The 19,638-nt window shown below is 39.5% G+C and overlaps 1 protein-coding gene across 1 annotated transcript in view; it reads right to left on the bottom strand.

Moving 5' to 3' along the window:
- Positions 1–11,312, bottom strand: part of T265_02075 (hypothetical protein) — a gene marked incomplete at both ends in the record, with an annotated part of 13,189 nt that extends 1,877 nt beyond the window's left edge. Inside the window, 4 exons of the mRNA XM_009166234.1 lie at positions 656–726; positions 3,787–3,807; positions 7,524–7,826; positions 11,282–11,312. Coding sequence (XP_009164498.1) covers positions 656–726; positions 3,787–3,807; positions 7,524–7,826; positions 11,282–11,312 — 426 coding nt within the window. The remainder of the gene's footprint in view (positions 1–655; positions 727–3,786; positions 3,808–7,523; positions 7,827–11,281) is intronic.
- Positions 11,313–19,638: the final 8,326 nt, after the last annotated feature.

The raw sequence follows: 19,638 nt of genomic DNA, 5'->3' as shown, positions 1-19,638 counted from the left end.
TGCGTTAGCTTCTTGACAGTGATAATGTAATTGGAACTGTCAGACAAGAACACACAACGTATGGGGTAGTTAAGTGTGGAGAACTTGTATGCCTGATTCAGTTAAGTAACGTTCTAACTCAATATACTAACTCAAAATGACAACGCCTTGACTGCGCCACCAGCGTGACACACAAGTTCTCTATGCGTGCAGTGGTCAACATATCACCAATACAGCCTATATTTGCTTGCTGGAGGAAATTAAATTCGACAACCCGAATAACTGTCAGCTATCACTTTGTACGAATTTCGGGAAACTGAGGTGAGCCATGCTGAATTCGACTAAGCAGTGAGCTTGGGCTCAAATTGTCTAGCTGGTGAGTCAAAACAAATCTGTTCACCCCAATCATAGCAAAACCTGGCTGTTGGTATTTTGTTTGTCTTTTTTGACGCAGTGTCCATCCTGCTGGATATAGCCGTATATTTTAAGCGCAGAATAAGAATAAAGGCAGCAAAAAACCTATGTCTGTGAATGTAGGCTGTGTTTGTGGCTGTGATTAGTTCTGTAATACAAAATCTTGAAAATGTTATGAAAAATGGAATTTATTCGTGTAATTTCTTTTTAAAACATTACAATCGAACAAATTTTCTAACAGCCCACTTCACACAACACTCACCTACTTGGCGATTGAGAGCAGAAAGCTCGTAATAATAAAGTATTCAGTATGCACCAGTCGTATTTTGGCGCCTGTGAAGGGCATGACAGTGGGAATCCAAAATTAACGAGTTGTGAAAACTGCTTAGTGTAATCCGCCTAGATTTTCAGCGCAACAATACAAATTGTACAATAGCTACATTCTGCTCGCAGGTCTCAGATTTATTTCACGTTGGACTATATTTAGTGTTTTTAGTATGGGCCAAATTTTATATGCTTGCTGAATGATGCTGTGGTGCAAATGCATACATCGAGCTGCTTGTGGAGAAAGAAGTCCATGATTACACGCTTCAATTTTAAAAACACCGAGTAAAACGGAAAATTGTTGCTTCAGATATCAAAGTTTTCATGCCGCACATCTGGCAACATCAGTCACACTAAGCGAAATGTTCAATAGGGCATGCCGGTTTTCTGGTTACTAGTAGACTTTCGCGTGCTGCGACAATGTAACCTGGTTTTGGATGAATGCACGGCTACCACACACACCTAAATATATAGGATCGTTTAGTTTGCATTTTTTCAGCGAAATTTTAAACCGCAAAGCTCCTAATTGATCGGAAATGCTACGATAATTCCGACAAATTAAATGAGCCGCAAAACATGACAGCACTTGAATGCCTCAAAACACACGTTGACACTTTGGGCCTAACTTTGGATTGTTGGATTTCTCTTGATTTTACATCATTATTTACACCACTACCGTTTGGTTTGGGGCTCTAAGTATTGCATAAATTGCTTTAGACTCCAATAAAACAGGAAACGTTTGAGTATTGCAGAATGCTTTAATTCACCCTGATTTTCAGCGAAAGAAATTATCATGTGACGTCGATGAAACATCCGCTTTTTGGAACGTTATTTGTTGCAAATTCGAAAGGTCTGTCGGGAATCGCTGTTAGAGACGGGGTTTTGTTTACGATGTATAGTGGCGTACGCCCACAGATATTTAATGTCTGTTCGATCACGCCAAAAGTACTTTGGCACCTAAGTGTCAACTTGTCACTAGCCAGGTTGAAAAGCCCAGATGGTACAAAAACCTGCAGTAAACCAGGATTTGATTTGCTCTTGGAAACGCCTTCAAATTGTTGCAATGAAAATTACGACGAGATAGTTTCCTCCCTGCTTTGAATAGTAGCCATCACTAGCCGATTTCAAGACCGTGAGTCTTTCGATTTAAGTTATTTTTCATTCAGCACTTACACATGAAAAACAAGTCATTCAAGGCATATTTAATTATAGATTTTCGGATGTTGGAGAATTCGTGCCTTTAATAATGAGCGACAAACTTCTGTCTATTCATTTCGTTCTTCGGAACTAAATCGGCCCTCCAGCGCGTTTTCAAAATGTACTGTGACCTTGAATAGTCAAATTAAAGGGCCGTAAAGGTAACGGGGCTGCCAGTATTTTGCTTACTTTAAATAGGCAATAAAAACGAGTACAAAATAATTTACGGTAAGTTTTAAATTTGATAATAAAAACCAACTGTGACCTTAATTTCATATTTTGGCCTCTCATTAAAGTTCGTTTCAATTAGTCAAGAGTATGAATTTGCCCGCATTAACCTGAGGTTTATGTACAAATTTTATCTCAAAATCCTTAAAGCTCCAGAAAAAGTCTCGAAGTTTCGCGTTACGCACTCCTTATTCCAAATCACTTGACTACTGATCAGATGTTGCCCGTAGATTCACCTAATTCAGTATCTTGCAACCATGTTTTTTTTCACGTAGGTTCCTCCGGCACATGGACCACTAAATCAGCCTCTAACTGTATATAAAGTGACCTGCAGTGCCGAGATTTTCAGAAATCTAAGACGTGGAAACTCCCTGTGCGTTCTCTAAAATGTGGCTCAATAGTGATGCATTCTATGGGCGTCATGAGGGCCTAAAGCTCTCGTGTATATACAAAATGTCTCCGGTTATATACAGGCATACACGGTGCGCATTAATTTTTGCATTAATGAAATGTTGGTGAAGGAAACTGTCGAAGCTCAATAATCAGTAGCACAAACAACAACAAAACAAAAAATTTACCTTCTCAGATGCTACAAATCTGTCCGGAAAACTAACATTGCTAGTTTCGGCGGGTCATAAAACTGCTGCTGAACCTTCTGCCTTTAGTCGCATGAAGAAAAAAATTAAACTTTGGACAAACTCATTAAGAATCTAGTGATTGCACATTTACCGGGCAAATACAAATGTCTTCGAATATTTTTAACGCAAACTGATTACATTAATTTTTAGGCATAACAACAACGCCACCAGAAGGACATACATCATACACCATAAGATGATTAGTATTGCTGCAATTTGACCGCACCTTCCGAGAATATTTAACATATTTGTATCTATTTTAAATTAGAAATCGAAATATAAGCATATTTAGTGCATGTCTACCTTTCTAAAAATTTCCATAAATTATGTATGCAGAATAAGCCTGCAAATCCAATTTTGCTCCAGTAAATACAGCTGCTTACGACTAGACATAAGTGGACAACTGAAGCTTACTCATCAAGCAATATGAAAAGCAAACCCTGAATCAGGTCACTTTTAGTTAATTGCTCCGTAACTTGCGAATAAAAGTCCAAAAGTTAACCTTTTTTTTACAAAACGTGCAAGGACGTGCTACGAGTTCACGTTTCCAAAAATAAGTCTTTTACCGTCTGTGCTATATAATTAGTGTGGTTTTGGTATCAAAACTATGTTGTTTGCCCAGCGGGCAATTCGAAGATGCCCATTTGATAATTATGCTACACAGGCGTATATTTTGCATTCACTGAATTTGCCGCAGTGTTCGAGTCTTCACTGTTGCCTATGGCGCCCACAAACATTGACAAGCGAAACAGGTGTTGGTTGTTAATATACCTCTAAATTATTCAATGAATAAATCGACAGTGATTATTCATTGATAGTAAATGATGAATATAGTTTGAAAGAGATTCAACTCTACCACTTTCTGCTTTACTTTTAGGCCAGAAAAGGCATTTGCGCAAAGGCAGTTAAACAACTCAGCGCAGCTAGACCTACTGTGCTAGGAGTAACAAAGTGTCGATGCGAAAATAAAATAAAAATGCTCAACAGACCAATATGAGCCACTCACCTTTGTTGGTTGTTTCACTCGCTTTAGTTGTAAACCGCAACGTAGATGACGGTTCAACGTGTGTGGGGTATTAAAGGTGAACGGAATATACAAGCTTTTTCATGCAAAAATGTTAACACAATGCTCTATAAAAATGTGAAAAAGTAAAGAAAATGATTAACGCAACGTTTGTAAGAATTTTCAGTCGCCATTTTGACTCAGATAATTGTAGGGGAAATTTCTACTACATACAAGCCACATTATTTAACCGGTTTTTTCTATTTGCTGTAATGCACTCACAAACATTCCTGTAAAACCAATAAGCCTTCTATTATTCACGGCATACTTTTGCTATTTGCACGCAAGTCAATCGTACAAAAACATTAACTTGTTAATATGAGTTATCCAGTCTTTCACTATTCAAAGTTAAGGTTCGCCAAGAGAATTGCACTGTATAGATTCAACCAAAAGCCACCGGGAACACGTCATCTTTCCTTCTGACACGACTTAAATAAACACGAAATAGCCACTCATATGATAGCTAAAACTCTTTGACAGCCTGTTAACACCTTCGTCTTGAAACCTCAAGCTTTCCCGTTTGGGACAGTCTCTAAATGTCCATCAACCATATGTCCTACTTGCACACAAACTGCACAAAGTTTGCACTCATTTGCACACCAAGTGCGTGTAGTTGTTGACTTTTGTTAAATAGTAGACCAGGAAGAACACTCGGAAACTCAAACTTCACTCACACGAAGAGCCCTAAGAGCGAATGTCGGATGGTCTCAGCAAAATCACTTTCCTATGTGAATTCGCTCCGTTGTCTCAAATATCGCACCAAATGTAATATGAAGCGTCTTTTTGAGACACATCCGTTTGAAGAATACCACGAAGGAAATAATACTATGCGATTGAAGTCAGTATAACGTGAGAGTCTATTTGGTAAGCCGATCATCGTAGTTTTCAGTGGTCGCTTTTTTCCTGTAAACATATCGGCGTTCTATGTGGTATTGTCTTACCACGTGACATGAAAAGTAGAGGGTAACGCGATACTGAACAGAGATATTTATAATCTATTTTTATTAATATTTCAGAACCCACTGTAAACAGTGAATTCATTTGGCGTCTACCCTTTCTTCTGGAAAATTAGATGTAGGTGTGTCACAGAAATTAAGCTCAATTTTCCCTTCTAATTTGCAAGCGTATTTAAATTTTGAACAATCTACTTTCACAGATACAGTGATAAAGCAATGAACATATGTTCAACTGTTGTCTCCAATGATTATCAGTAAATAAAAGTGATCATATATTTTCTTGCGGCTAAAACACGAAGACAACCAAACTGGTGACCTTTAACTTATTTGTAACAAACAACGAATGATTGTTCGTTAAATTTGCTTTCAGTGAACGTATGCGATCAAATGGACTATGAAATAAAAATTATGAAGTATCGTCTTATTTTGCTGACAATTATTTGACTGTGTGGAATCAGCGCGTTGAACTATTGCATGCTACTATTCCGTACTAACTACTCATGCATATCATTAGTAGAATTCAATCATTGCGCATGTTATTAGAGTGCAACGGAAAGGTGGCCCAAAAATATGTATCTGATGGAAGCATTTGCTTAAGGTTTAAAGACGGATAATCAAGGTTGCATCATTTTCTGGCACCTGAGACTATCCTATTATTTGGACCACCGGCCAAAGTAGTTAAAATAAATAAAATTGCAAACTACACGTTGTTGTAGCAGCTTTAAATAATTGATTTAAGGAAGAAATCACAAGCGTTGAATAAGCCAAAGTCTAGATTATATGCACAGGCGAAGACTTAGTATTGTGATGCAGATTTAGGACAGAAAGCATAAACTAACAAAACGAGAATGGTTACTGTTCATCCTAATCAATAATGGCGCATGAATATCTGTTAGCAATCCTAATGAGATATAACGATCCTTCTCGACCTACCCGTGCACTGTAACCCTTAAATAACACATCCAGTTACACGGTCAGGTGTGGAAAGAAGCTTCAGACAGAAGCTGTGGGAACAGAGCGATTAGGCATAAATTGATAGAACACAGGTTTCGGTGACGGCGTATTGAACATAAAGATCCAGTTCTCTGTGGATTAATAAACTTATAGGACATAAGGGGATTTGATGGTACAAAAATAACTGATTTATAAACCGCGATAAGCTTTCAGTGAACGGACACTTTGAAAGTCCTCGACGTAAATATAAAAGATGAAACGTGGTTGAGAAGACCGTTGACAACAGCGGATGAAGCGGTACTCTGGTTTGTGCGTCGGCAAATTTCACTCAAGCATCGTTGCAGCCCTCTATTTATGAGACGCTCTAAGGTTTTTTAGACTAACGCAGTACACCGTATACAGAATTCTGAGAAGAAGCATCGCCTCTTGCAGTGCAATCTCAAGCAACTCGCTTATGCCAGTCTGGACAATATAATAATCGTCAGTACACAGAAAAATTACTTAGCAAATAAGGGCATGTATGCCGCAAAATTGAGTTCTTACTCAACTCGTGATTTGTGAAATGCTTGGCCTTGCAACCTGTCATCTACAGATAACCTCTGTAACAATCCTCACTACGTGATCGTGCCTCACAGACCTCGGTTTCTTTCGCACAGTTAAAGAGACAATTTCATTACCCATCGTTCGCATATAGATTGACAATATTGTAGTAGTGTGTTTTGGAATCGTTATGCTGGTGAATAAATGAACGCCACCTAAGAGTGGTGATGGTAATGCAAGTCAGTATTAAATTTAGATATGTTTATTTGTTCTCTGCAGCATACATCAATATGAACATCAAAAGCCTTGGTAAGCTGGGAAGCAGTAAATCACAAGGATTTATAATTTGATGCCTCTAACTTCAGGAACAAGCCATCTCGGTGTCACCATTGGAAATCTGCTGCATTCCGATAAGTTTTGGTACAGATGCCCAAGATTCTACTAATATTTAGTATTTGAAGCCATACGCATTAAAACTTTGACAGGATTCCCCAGAGATTTACGCAGTTACAATTTTTGACGATAGACATTTTTGATACTTTATTGTTCACCTTTTGACTTTATCCAATACATGTTTGAAACGCATATTGAACCCAATGGTGGGTTTTTTAAAATTTCGGGATCAGTTAAAGGTAATGGGGAAGGCATCGCAATGTCTGATTTTGCCACACATTCTGGATTTAGGTTACCCTTTAGCTGGCGTAAATTCCTCTGCTAATTTACCGAGGTTCGCATTCTGAAGGACGTGCCATTCAGAGGTTGAACTACTTTCTCAAACATTTTTGAAAATGGAGAACGAAAAACGTTGCCGAGCAGTGATGTACATTCCTATTTTGATAAAAAACCCGACCACACACCATGTTAGAAAAAAAGTGGAAATTTGTACATGCGTGACGTTTCATGTGCCTGAGTCAGGTGCCGATATTCTCTTGTTTCAAGTGCTTAAAGGTTTACGTTCCTGAGAAAGGTTGATCTGTTCAGCACATCCTCCATTCAGGAATGTTAGTTTTGCCTCTTGAATACCTCATTTCGGTTGTGAGTTGAGCGCGTTGGACAAAAACCGCACGAAATCTCGGAAAACGTCAGCTTTCCTCCTTGTGTTGCAAAAGTGGTAAATTTTTCATACCGTTGTAAACACGAAGCCAAAATCAAGCTCTGTTGCTCAAGTACTGTTTACATATGCCTAAAAACTAACAAAGCAAAGACTAAGGAATATCTTGAGCAACTTACCCAAAACTTGAACATTCAGTGTTTTTATAACAGCTGGTTCTGTGTTCCCGGTCCATGTGCAGGTTACTGTTGTTTGTCCAGCTTTCTGATAAGTTAGGTGGCCAAGAGGTGGTTGTACTTGGCTGGTAATTTGGTTAAGATAAATCAGCTCCGGATCTTCGGGCTCTGCACTTAAACTAATTTTTCCTTCTTCCGATGAAGGGGCTGGATTTTTAACCAAACACTTGATATTATCCTCACTGCCGACGAAGAGTTTACCACTTGGAGGCTCAAATGACAATTCGACGGTTCCAGCTGCCGAAACTAAAAAAGCATTGGAACGTTCATTTTAGACATTCGGTTTGAACTTTCATCATAACAAACATTCTGATTAACAAGGGTCACATTTGTGGCGTCCTTCGTTTTGCTTAAAATAACAGGCTTTGAGTGGATGGAAGAACCTTAGTGAATTGCCTCGGTAACCAAGTTGAAAAATACACACGTTTATGAAAATGACAAAATCGCAACTACTCCTAGGCAGCAGAAATAAACTGAGATCACTGTGTCACTTTTGGGTGCATTTTCCGCTGAATTACATAGAAAGCACTATTTTTATCTTATGTCCACCTTTTCTGGTAGCCCTAGTTTGGACTGCAATTCGAGTTCAGGCCCTCACATTACGTCATTGTCATCAATCGTTTAAGTCATCATTACCCCAATATTCTGTGCTGTGCAGAAGGATACATTTCCACAAGGCTGAATATTATGAATGTGGAAAATGCATCATATAAGTTACGGTGTGGACATTAAAACATTTCAGATTCCAAGGTGAAATGGTTAACTGACCAAAATACGACGCATTTACGTGTCGTCTTCACTCATAGGAACACGGAACATTGAGCTAACTTATACTGAAAACCCTTTTTTGGATGCATATTTACCAACACGACAGTCGACATCTTGTGGGACGACTGAAACGCAACGTTTGCTTTTGTTTACCAGCGTAATGTGTTGTGTCACAAACATTTCTCTGATCGAATATGAAACTTAATCGACTGCAGTATTAGTCATCCTCCTTGAAACTCATGGGACCAGATAATTTTTATCCAAACACATGTGCATTCTGATTAGCTAATCGCATATCAGCTGAACAAGAACTTCATTTACGTCAAGTGCATAAGCTACCAAATGACTATGCACCTGAGTTATCTGGTTGAATTTCTGCCTTTCTCTTAGCAATTGTTCCCCAGCTATTCTAATCAGCGTTGTAATGCTCCAGTGACCTCGTTGGTAGGCTTGCGGTGCAAACCTGAGATATATACAAAAACACAAGGTGAAGGAGGTTACACGGTTGCCCTTGCCTCCTACAACCTTTATGAAAGGCTATGATAAGTCAAACCATGTAGGTTTCCGGTTTCATCTTTGTTACACTGAATAGTAAGCAAAGCCAAGGAAATCCATGCGCAAATTTATTGTCTGTAGCACTTTTGCCCTCAGTTGTTCGGTAAACTTCCGACGTGACGTATTTAGCAGGTGTAGAGTTACGATTGAACTAAGTTTAGATGAACCGTTAGTCTGCGGTGTATAAGCACCACCAAAATCCACTGGGATTTTCTAAGTGATTGGTTCTGAGACCCACAGATTTTGGTTATTATTTATAATCTCGTAAGTTAATTAACTGAATTGGCCATCTACACAAGGATTCAAAGACAATAATCTCTAGAGCGATGGCAGTTCTAAAGCGGCTCGTACTTCCAATTCATTACGTTCTTAGCTATTGCAAACCTTGATGAAGCCACGCACAGAAACCTGAGACCAACTGGTCACATTAAAGCAATAGAATACATAGCCATTTCTACAAAGATAGTTCTTACATTTTAAGGATATTAGGTTCTCACATTATCTTTGAAATTATTCTATAATTGTGTGATCTCAAGATTCGATTTCGGCGCAAAAGTATCAACGTCTTGTATAATACTATTGTTCGTGTCTAATATGAAAACGTAAAATAGAATCAGAAAGACCTTTCAGAAGGTCGGCCGGGCCACTCGGACTTTAAAGCAGTCTACTAGATCGTCATTTCAATTTGACGGCTAGACACCAGTGAGTGTTTGTTGTCTAGGTAGATTTATATAAAGAGAATTAAAGTAGAATACGTTATCCTCCTGGATAATATGGTTTGATGCAGGTGCTTATTCTGATTAAATCTTTACTTTGTGCTTAACAATGATTTTTTAACGAAAAGAAAACAAGAATTCATGTCTAAGATGGCCACATAAGAGCATTTCTCTTGATCTTTGAAGTTCACCTTTATGGACAAGATTATATCAGTTCTCTCACAAACCAGATTTTGGAGCAAATCCTTCTATGTTTTCAACGTTTTTCAGCTAAGCAAGGAAGGCAGCTCAAACAGAAACGTCTTTTTTAACGCAACGCTTGTAATGAAAAAAAAACTTATGCGCTTAGTTACGAAAACGTCTGCTTTACTGATCGGTTTCCATTTGATTGATAGAGCATCAAAAATGCAAAGTGAAGTGTCCTCAGACCAGTTTTCTGTGTGTTAAGTGAGGTTTCACAGAACATAATATAACATACTGTAACATACTGTAACATATCCGTCTAGAAGCGTGCGACATTAAAACAGCTTAATTGTTTGTTAATTTAGCAGTTTAACTCAGTTTCTCCATTCATTTTTCTAAACAACGTGAACCCCAAAAAACGAACCTAACTTCCCCTACGCCAAGATGAACTTGATATTTTTGGTGGGAGTTACGCGATAAAGATGACTATAGAAATTAGCTGCTTCAAACCAAAACTAAATTCAAAAAAAGAAATGCCCAAGCGCTGCAGTGAAAAGTGAGGTTTGGTGCAATTTTTAGCTCGTCACACTCGGTTTGTTTCATTTTTTCTCTGAATTAGATGGACTCTGGTATTACAATTCGAATAGTTGGTTTTCCCTGGTCAGCATGTAACATAAGCTCTCAACACGTAGAGTCCGGGTTTGTGTGGGTTTGTGACTGAACTATTTGTACAGGTTCATGTACACTATACGCAGAGTTACTAATTCTTCTGCCATATTTTTGCCACATTGGTATTTTACTTTATCGCTGAGTATTAGTGTTTGCTTTATCGCTTTATTCGAGCAGTGGACCATATTACTGCTCAGCTATCAAAAGATGTGCTAAGCTGTTCGTGTTACCAGTGAGCTCAACTTCCAGCTGCCCATCCAGGTAAATAAATAAAAACACGCATGGTTGACCCAGGGATTTCGTATTTTGCTAAGCTGTCAAGAGTGCATGTTCATTCATTTTAAGTTGTATCACTTATTGTAACATTGGAAAAATACGTAACGACGTCTATTGAAAGCATGAGAGCCAAAGCGTTTATTTCCTCAGCTTTAGAATGAATCGAAAGGAAAACCTAACATCCGGGCAATAATACTTACAGGTTTCCAGGGTTTAATATTTGACCACAGCATAAAGTTCATTGACGAACCACGATTAGGCCAGGATTAGCTATGCAATGGCTATCATCAATAGTGCAATAATGCGTTTGAAGTGAATAAGTAATAGACCACAAGTTGTCCGAAATAGGGCCGAATATACTTACCCAAACCTATTATGTTCAAAAACAGAGCGAGAGCCATTAGTCAGCCTATTACTTTAGACTATTATTCGTACACATGGCAATCGGAAAGCCATATATACGCTCCGGCGTCACCATATCAATTCACGTTTGCCGCTCTTTACAAACTAAAATTGTAATTCAACCTTACTTACCTAACCTGAAAGTGGTGTATAAAAACAGCATCCTGATTGCAAACGAGTCACTGGTACATATGAGTCATATTGAATGAAGCAAAACTGTCCTTTTATGCAATATTCCATGCTAAAATGTTTGTATCAAATTAGTTTCAACTTGTTGCCATGCGTCCGTGTGACAATCAACCGTCTACTACAATAAATAAAAGAGTATTTTGTTTGCCTTTGGGTGAGTCGCACCCACCGGTACATCGTAGTCTTTCGTCTTATGCAAACAAACCAATAGAATGCCAAGTCGACTGATAATCAACAAGTACCATTCCGGACTGGGGTGAGGAATACATCACCTAGGTATTAATTTAATTAAATAACATTTGGAAGTTTAGGGCGGTCAAATGTCCGGATTCACTTAAATCAACAATTTCAACGCAGAATAGTGTGGGCCTCTGCCCACATGCTTGAGTTTCTATGTAGAATCTTGTTTTTTGTGCCTTCGTTTTTTAAAGTAGGTTATTCATTATGACATGCATGAAGCCACGAATCAGCCATGATAAACCACAACATTGAAAAGTGTGTTGTTCTTTATGCACAGTCTACGCTACTCCGGAGCAGCCATGATAAACCACAACATTGAAAAGTATATTGTTTTTTATCCGCAGCCTACGCTACTCCGGAGCGATTCGGCGGTGCCAATTGAAATGTACCAACCTAGAACACATAAATACAGAACTGAATTCCTCAGTAGACCAAAACACTCTTCGATCACACAGAAAATTTTCAAATATCTTCTGCCGCAATTCATTTGACACTGGAAAGGAAGGCGACCGATGGTCTTGAAATTAGCCAAACGTACTCCGCAACTAGCCTTTCAAGCATAAGCGAAAGGATAAGCGGCGACCGATGGTCTTGAAATTAGCCAAACTTATTCCGCAACTAGCCTTTCAAGCACAAGCGAAAGCGTCGCATGCTAAATGTATTCCTGTCATACTATGCTACAAAGCTTGGATGTGGACCGGGCTTCCAGCAAACGAAGCAAGCTGGTGATCAGTCCAGAAAGATGACCGACTGTAGTATACAGCAAAACAGTGAAATGTTAGGATATTTGTGGATTTTACGAAAGGGGTTTTATAACTGTTTTGTTTATAGACTGCTATACACTGCGCGGTTGGTCCTATGGAAGACTTTTAATAAATGAGTTACCGGCATCATGTCCTCGTTGCCTCAAAGCCTGTCCATAATGGAGAGGGCCAGACGGTTTGCGCATGGCAGAATGTAGGTCCACACGCAAATTCGTGGTGCCAACATATACCTTACGCACGATAGCTGACCGGCTAACGTGCAAAAGACCACCGGGAACTATCTACGAATACCTGTCTAAACATTATGGTATACTATCAGGCACGGGTGAAATTTTCCCACTTATCATCAAGTTAGTGAGGTCATACGTTTTACTGTCCTTGTATAATACCATGATATAACTACTTATTTGATGATTAATTCTACGTTGAACGAAAAATTACCCCATCTGTTGTGTGCTCTCAGGAAAGGGTGAACATTTTGTTGTATATTCAAAATTAGCCTTGGCAAAATCTGCGCACTTATATATCCGAACTAATTGCAACCTTTAAAGCACACGATTATACAATGATTTTTTATGGGGTTTATGTTGCATAGCACTGCTTCCTCTCTGGCATACACCACAACTTGTTCCTTTGGAGATGGTAATGGTAGACAGTAGACAGATTTGTTGAACTATTCACCTTAATCTACGCAATATTGCGAGAAATAGAACGCATCACGCAAAGTTCAACCACATTTTAGTGGTAATGTTTTACGACGCACCTAATTCCTGTTTTTTTTGCACCAAGTTTCCAAGCCAAACCTTTCCATTTAGATCTTGTGCGTCCATATGGAACAGCCATCCAAAGTTGTTCAAAACACATTTTCCCATTAATGGTATCGTTGACCATGAAAGAAATCACTGTATGTTCCTTGTTTACTGGCTTATCTGATGTGAATAAAATCCGGTTTAGTGTATTCATTCACAAGCCAACTAGATTATCTATAATTATGCACCTACTGATGTGAGACAGAGTTGTATGTGAGAAACTTTAACTTTCGAGGACGCCATTGAACTGATATCTATTCAGTCAGTTTGCAGGCATCAGCCATCTCCCGGACTAAATATGTCAACATCAATGTGGCGTAGATCGAGATTATTTACAATCGGTGGGCCACACGGAACTATAAATTTTATATAATGTTGACAACTGGTGGCTTCTTCTGTTTGCCGAATTGTTGGTAAGAATGATAAATTAACCTTCTTATATGTAGTTCATTTTTCATCATTGATTAAGCGTGATCCGTTCATTCCAACGCTTCCCATATTATAATAAACCCATTCACGATGGCCATTTGTGAATTCTAATAAGAGTAACCTTCCTTCAGGAAAACTCTGGAATCCTTAATTTTATAGTACCTGTTTGCTTGAGTCCCCCACAAAATATTCAAGTGTGCTCAAATCTTCAGTTTAGTAAAGTGGGGAATTCGCCTTCTTACCGGCTCCTACGGGCGTTTTAAAGAACAAGCTAATAAGTAGTATTAAAATTGTTGCGTTAAAGGTAGCTCCAGTTGAAGGTGATAACATCAATGTAATTTGCGGTGAATTAGGCGCGATTTTCACAACGCTTGAACTTCAGTGATCTCAACGTTTTTCACTTCTAATTCAAAGAGAAAAGTAATATTTTAACAAAAGTTTGCTAAAATGCTTATTAAAAGAACGGAACTTTGTTCCATGTTCCCTATTCCTTATTTCACACTAAATTACGTCTGGGCAGATATCGGGGGCCAGCAACGACGCTCAAATCTGCAGTGTGCTTTCAGAAACACGCGCATGATGCTCTAAAATCAGCTCCAATTCAAGTCTCTGAGGAGTTGCAACTTTTTTCAGAACTCAGAAATTCCACTATTGTAAGCAATAGAACATAAAAGAACATATGGAATGTCTGGATGAAGTTTGTGAATAACAGCACGCTTGCGGATAATCAAGTTCTGTTATTTATATGTTCTAAGTCAGGATATTTGTCTGACAGCGCTGAGTGTCTCTGGATCGTGGTTTATCATGGCTGATTCATGGCTTTGTGCAATTCCTAGTAAATGACCAGATTATTATAAATGATGGTAGAAAATAGAGGCTTAGCGTAAAATCTATAACATGTGGGCTGGGATCCACACTGTTTTGCGTTTAAATTGCGGATTTAAGTGAATCCGGTCACCTGACCGCCCTAAACTCTCAAATGCTATTTGGTTTACAAAAACCTGGGTGATGTATTGCTCAACCCAGTCCATCGATTGCGTTTCATTCATTACATAAACTGTGAAATCGGAATAATGAGATTTGATCATCACTTGACGTTGCATTCTATCGACCTGTCGCATGAGACGAAAGCCAACGATGAGTGCGAATTACATAGCTGAAAACTAAGCGCTCTCTTTCATTTATTCTAGTAAACGGCTGATTGTCAAACTAGTTGAAACTAGTTTGGTACGAACAGCTCAGCGTGACTCACTGCATAAAGGAATAGTTTTTATTAATTTAACGTGACTCATATGTACCACTGTAGACCTAGTCTGACTCGTTTGCAATCAAGAGGATGTTTTTTGTACACCAGTCAAATACGTAAGGTTGAAGTACAAATTTAGTTTTTAGAGCGCAGTAAACGTGAATTAATATACTGACACCGGAGCACATGTATAACTTTATGAGACGATTGTCACGTGTTTTTAACGTTATGGTCCTCTCATTTGTTAGCGCTGATAGCCACAGAACATTATTCTCTAAGTGGCCAAATCAGGGTTACTTTACCGTGTTGATTATCTTACGCGGCGATTCTCGTCAAGCAGTTCTTCCACAAGCAAAGTAACGGAAACCTGTTTCTAAAACCTCTAACTTCAAACAGCATTGTTTAATTTTTAACGTTTTTTCGCCATTTTATCAATAGTCAACAATCCTAATATTGTGTTACTTTAACTGTTTCTTTTGCCTGCCCTACACATTCAACCCCAAAGTTCACCTCATATTTGATAACTGAGGTGTCAAGAAATAAGTTTTGATGGAGAATGCTTTGCATACATTTAAGAAGGCTAGAGCACAGACGTTTAAATATGTATATAATATTGGGTTTGGATATGCTCTCAGTGGAAACATTTAAGTTCGCAGGGATAGTATTGATTTTATAACAAGCCAGTTGACCGATAAATTCGTAAAATGAACAGTGACGAAAACTACTGTTTTCGGGATCTTGTTATCAGATCAGTACATATCTAATGGTTAAAATAGAAGCGAAAATTGAAATACGCTGTAAAGATTGGGAAGTGCGAAAAGTAGAGGCACGAACGATTGGTTGTCTCCGCACCCCCTATGTCGCATATGGCTGGATACTGTGGGACAGTCAAGAGGACTGTTGATTTGTGTCACACGACCGAGGCAGACTCAGCGTTCGCAGGCGTATAGCGACTGCCCCGGCTGTAGTCAAGCAACGCCGTTGAATAGATACTGGCAGTCTATTTGGTACACGGTAAATGACGAAGCGGTTTATTTGGAATAACTTAGTGCCCGGCATAAATTAATTGGGATGTTATTGAGCTCCTGGCTGAACTGTTGAGGTTTATGGTATCCCGGTAAGAGAGGTATTTGCGTGTTCCCTTAGAAAATTGTCGTGCCGTGTGCCTAACATACTCCGCTGAACAACAGCATGAGACAGAATCCACAACCATGTTCTGGGTGGACTTGCATTTTGTCTTTGAAGTTTAAGTTGAGCAAAGCGTTTGTTGAAATCAAGACCGCAGATTTCCAGCCGAAAACATGCGTTGTAGGGATAGAAACAAGCGGCCATTGACTATGTACGTCAACAGAACGTCCTTATACGGTAAATTCCAGTGCACTTGTTTCATTCCAACGAAAGTGATAGGTGACTGGATAGGATCGATCGGACATAGTCACGGTTATAAATCTTTCCCGGTAACCATTGACTGAGGCAAGTTAGAAAATTGCTGCAGTGGTGGTTGATCAGTTGGCAGTTGATCTGTTCGCCGAGCTTGGCGATTGGCTTGCAAATGTTTCTTCCCCAGTCGAGGAGACATCGTCAGTGCGCAGCTGAATGGATGCTTCCTCCGTGCCTAGCTGCGTTTATGTAGTTTTTTGTAGAGTACTCAATATCCTGTCATGTGATTGGCTAGTCGGTATATGCCTTCTGTTGCATCATGGTAGGATCGATCGTGATTTTGTTTTGCTGCGTTGTGGTCAATGTGTCTCTTATTCCATTGGTTTGTTGGATGGCTGTTTTGGGGTGTTCCGGGTCTGTTTGCAATTGGTCCGTTCCCGGTTTGTGTTCTGTTGTGGTCTTTCTTCTTGGATTCTGCTTGGTTGTGACGGTGTCTTCTATTTTTGGCAGTTTCCTTGCTTCAGCCTGATTGTTTGTTGCTTTTCTCTTTGTTCGCCTCTGCGTTCTGTAGTTCCGTACTTCTTTTGTTTGCAGTGGCCGTTAGACTGGATCAATTTCGATGTTTGTTGATAGCTTTTTCAGTAGAGTGCCACACTTCTATGAATTCACGTTCTTTCTTTGTTCTCGCCTGAGCCAATATGTGAACGGTGCTCCAGTTGAACTTGTGTTCATCTTGATCTTCGTGTACGGAGACCAGCGAAAATTAGTCATGCCTCTTGGTTGCAAGTTTGTGTTCATGTATCCTGGTGGAAAGCTTCCTTTCTGTTTGTCCCACGTAGTGTTTGTCACAATCTCCGCACTGGATCTTGTACACGACGTTGGTCCTCAACATTGTGTCTTATCGTCCCTTTGGGTTTGATAGTGTTCTCCGTAGGGTGGTTGCAGGTTTGTGGGACTCTGTTGTGTTGTACTGTCGTAGCAAGCGTGCTGTCATTTCCGAAATATTCCTGATGTATGGGAGTGTGGTCCGTTAGCCTTCTCCTTGTGATGTAGGGTTGGTCGAATTGGGTTTTCTCAGAGTCCGCCAGATGAAATTTCTCGGGTATCCGTTTCTCTGAAAACCTCTGTACAAGCGTTTCTCTTCTCTGGCTTTTGACTCCGTAGTGTTGCGTCTCAATTCAATGCGCTTGAACAGGGTTCGGATGCAGCTTCGCTTGTGACAGTTGGGGTGATTGCTGTGGTAGCTCAGAATTTGGTCCGTGTGCGTTGCCCTCCTGTAGACTTCCGTCTGCAGTTGTCCGTTTGGTGACCTCGTGATGAGAACGTCCAGTAATGCCAGTTTCTCATCAGTTTCTTCTTCCATTGTGAACTGAATATCGTGGAAAACGCTGTTTATCAGTTGACTTGTTCGTTCAAGTTCACTACTTTTGATAATGGCAGTGCGATGAGGCGCGTCCGTATCCCTTCATCGAGAATGACCAAAGCAAATACTTGCGGACAAAATCACTAAGAAACTGAAGAAACTCCAAGATCTCCAAAGGATCACAAGTGAAGAGTACTATCATTCCAGGGGCAGTTTATGCACTGCTGGCTCAGAATTCTTCGTCAAACAGGTAATTTTATCTAAACGCCGATGGAAAAGGTGCGACCTGTGGGTTTCAGTGCCAGTTATTTGGCTTCAGCTGCTCCAAACGAAGAACACAACAGAACTTTCAGGTGCTGCTTTATCCCCATTTGAGCTCTCTAGGGTAACCCTGTAGGACCAAAATAAATTTATGTGTTTACGGCCTTCTCGTACTTACGCAGAATAACAGATTTCATGTGTGGCAATTTTAGACGAGCGCCTGTGAAGTTGATGGAAATTCGAAGCCACATTGTAAAATGCACACGTTTGCACAGATTATAGTTGTGATGAATAAACTGCCACTGTATATGTATTTTTCGCAGACTACTGAAAGAAAAGCAAAATTAGACCACCCTGAAAGCTTTAGTTTCAGCTAATTACCACTCACGCTGCATATACATTCTTTAGCTCCTTACTGTTTGTTCGGATGGTAGGGCTACAGTTCTTTCTAGATCTTCTGATTTGTAGGTGAACAGGAGATAATCAGCTTAAATTTAACAAGTCTAATGAATAATCCAGGAAGCATCATTCTGGTATATATTCGTGTATCCTGTTAGGTGATTTTAAAAAATTCAGTTTCAACACAGTTTTCCTAATCTTATTAGCTGGTGACATTCACTTGTCTTTCCGCTTGTCACCATCCGCAGAGGGTGCCATAGAATTGAGTATATTACTGCAGAGCTAAAATGTTGCAGGATATAAGCCACCGAACCTGTAGAGCTGGAGATGGTGTTGCATGTCTTAAACCTGAGGGAAAAAGAATTGCACGACATTGCACGCACACCTTTTGGGGGAAAGGTTTAGTTCCAGTGGTTTATTTGCCAACGGCTGTCAGCCCACTTGTGATGTTTTAGGAAAACTACTGAAATTCAGCGTACGCTATGGACCTGCTTCGCGTCATAATGTTCCAAAAACAACTTCGTTAATGGACACTGGATCTAGGCTACTGCTTTCTGGAAGCTTTCCAGGGGGGTTCCGTAAATTGCTCACATTAATGTTCTCTACAACGATAAACATGTAAATGGTAACCATATTTGAATTTTTATAGAAAATATAATTTCCATTTTTGCCGAAACATCGAATTCCCCTAATGTGTGTTAGGGTGTTTTTATGCACAACATTTTTTCGCAATGTTCTTTGTTCTTTAGTAATTGCGCTAGTTCGTTCATGTCCTATTATATTTTTATCGCGAACAATTTTGTCAACCCCAGAAACAAGGAACCGTGCTAGCATTGTTCCTGCTCTTAAGGGCCGAATCAAAAACATCAATGATTAGTGCGCGTGAAAGGCTTGAAGATCAAAGTTGTCAATTCGCTTAATTTATCTACGTCTGCCACCCAAAGATATTTGGCAATCAGGAGACACTCCCCCTTGTGTTGTATGTATTTGACCTGCAGGCACAGACAATCACCCAGAATATATCTACCATCAGTTTTCTTGTTTATGCCGGGTGGCATAAAACAACGTCAAAAAAGCTAGAGTGCTTTACCAAGAAGATTTTTATATCCACCGGGTAATATAGTTAGTCTTCAAACTCAGTTTTGTCCTTTCAGTTACATAAAATTCATTATTTTCATAAAATATAAAGTTTCGGCACGCTTCCAAATTCCTTAAGAACGAACAAGATAGATTACGTAACACGCAGGCAACGATTTATTAAGCAATGCACCATTCATTGTTGTAGGTTACTGAATCTAGCAAGGTATGGCCTAGAAACTTGGGACTGGGCCGGCAAGAAACAAATTTGCAGTTGCCATCACCAGTTGCGTTGTTTGTCTGTAATATGCGTGCAACGTTTGCATCAATCT

This window comes from Opisthorchis viverrini, assembly GCF_000715545.1.
Source record: "Opisthorchis viverrini unplaced genomic scaffold opera_v5_24, whole genome shotgun sequence".
NCBI classification, from domain to species: Eukaryota; Metazoa; Platyhelminthes; class Trematoda; order Opisthorchiida; family Opisthorchiidae; genus Opisthorchis; species Opisthorchis viverrini.
The sequence above is the reverse complement of the archived record's forward strand: the minus strand, read 5'-3'. Positions and strand labels throughout refer to the sequence as shown.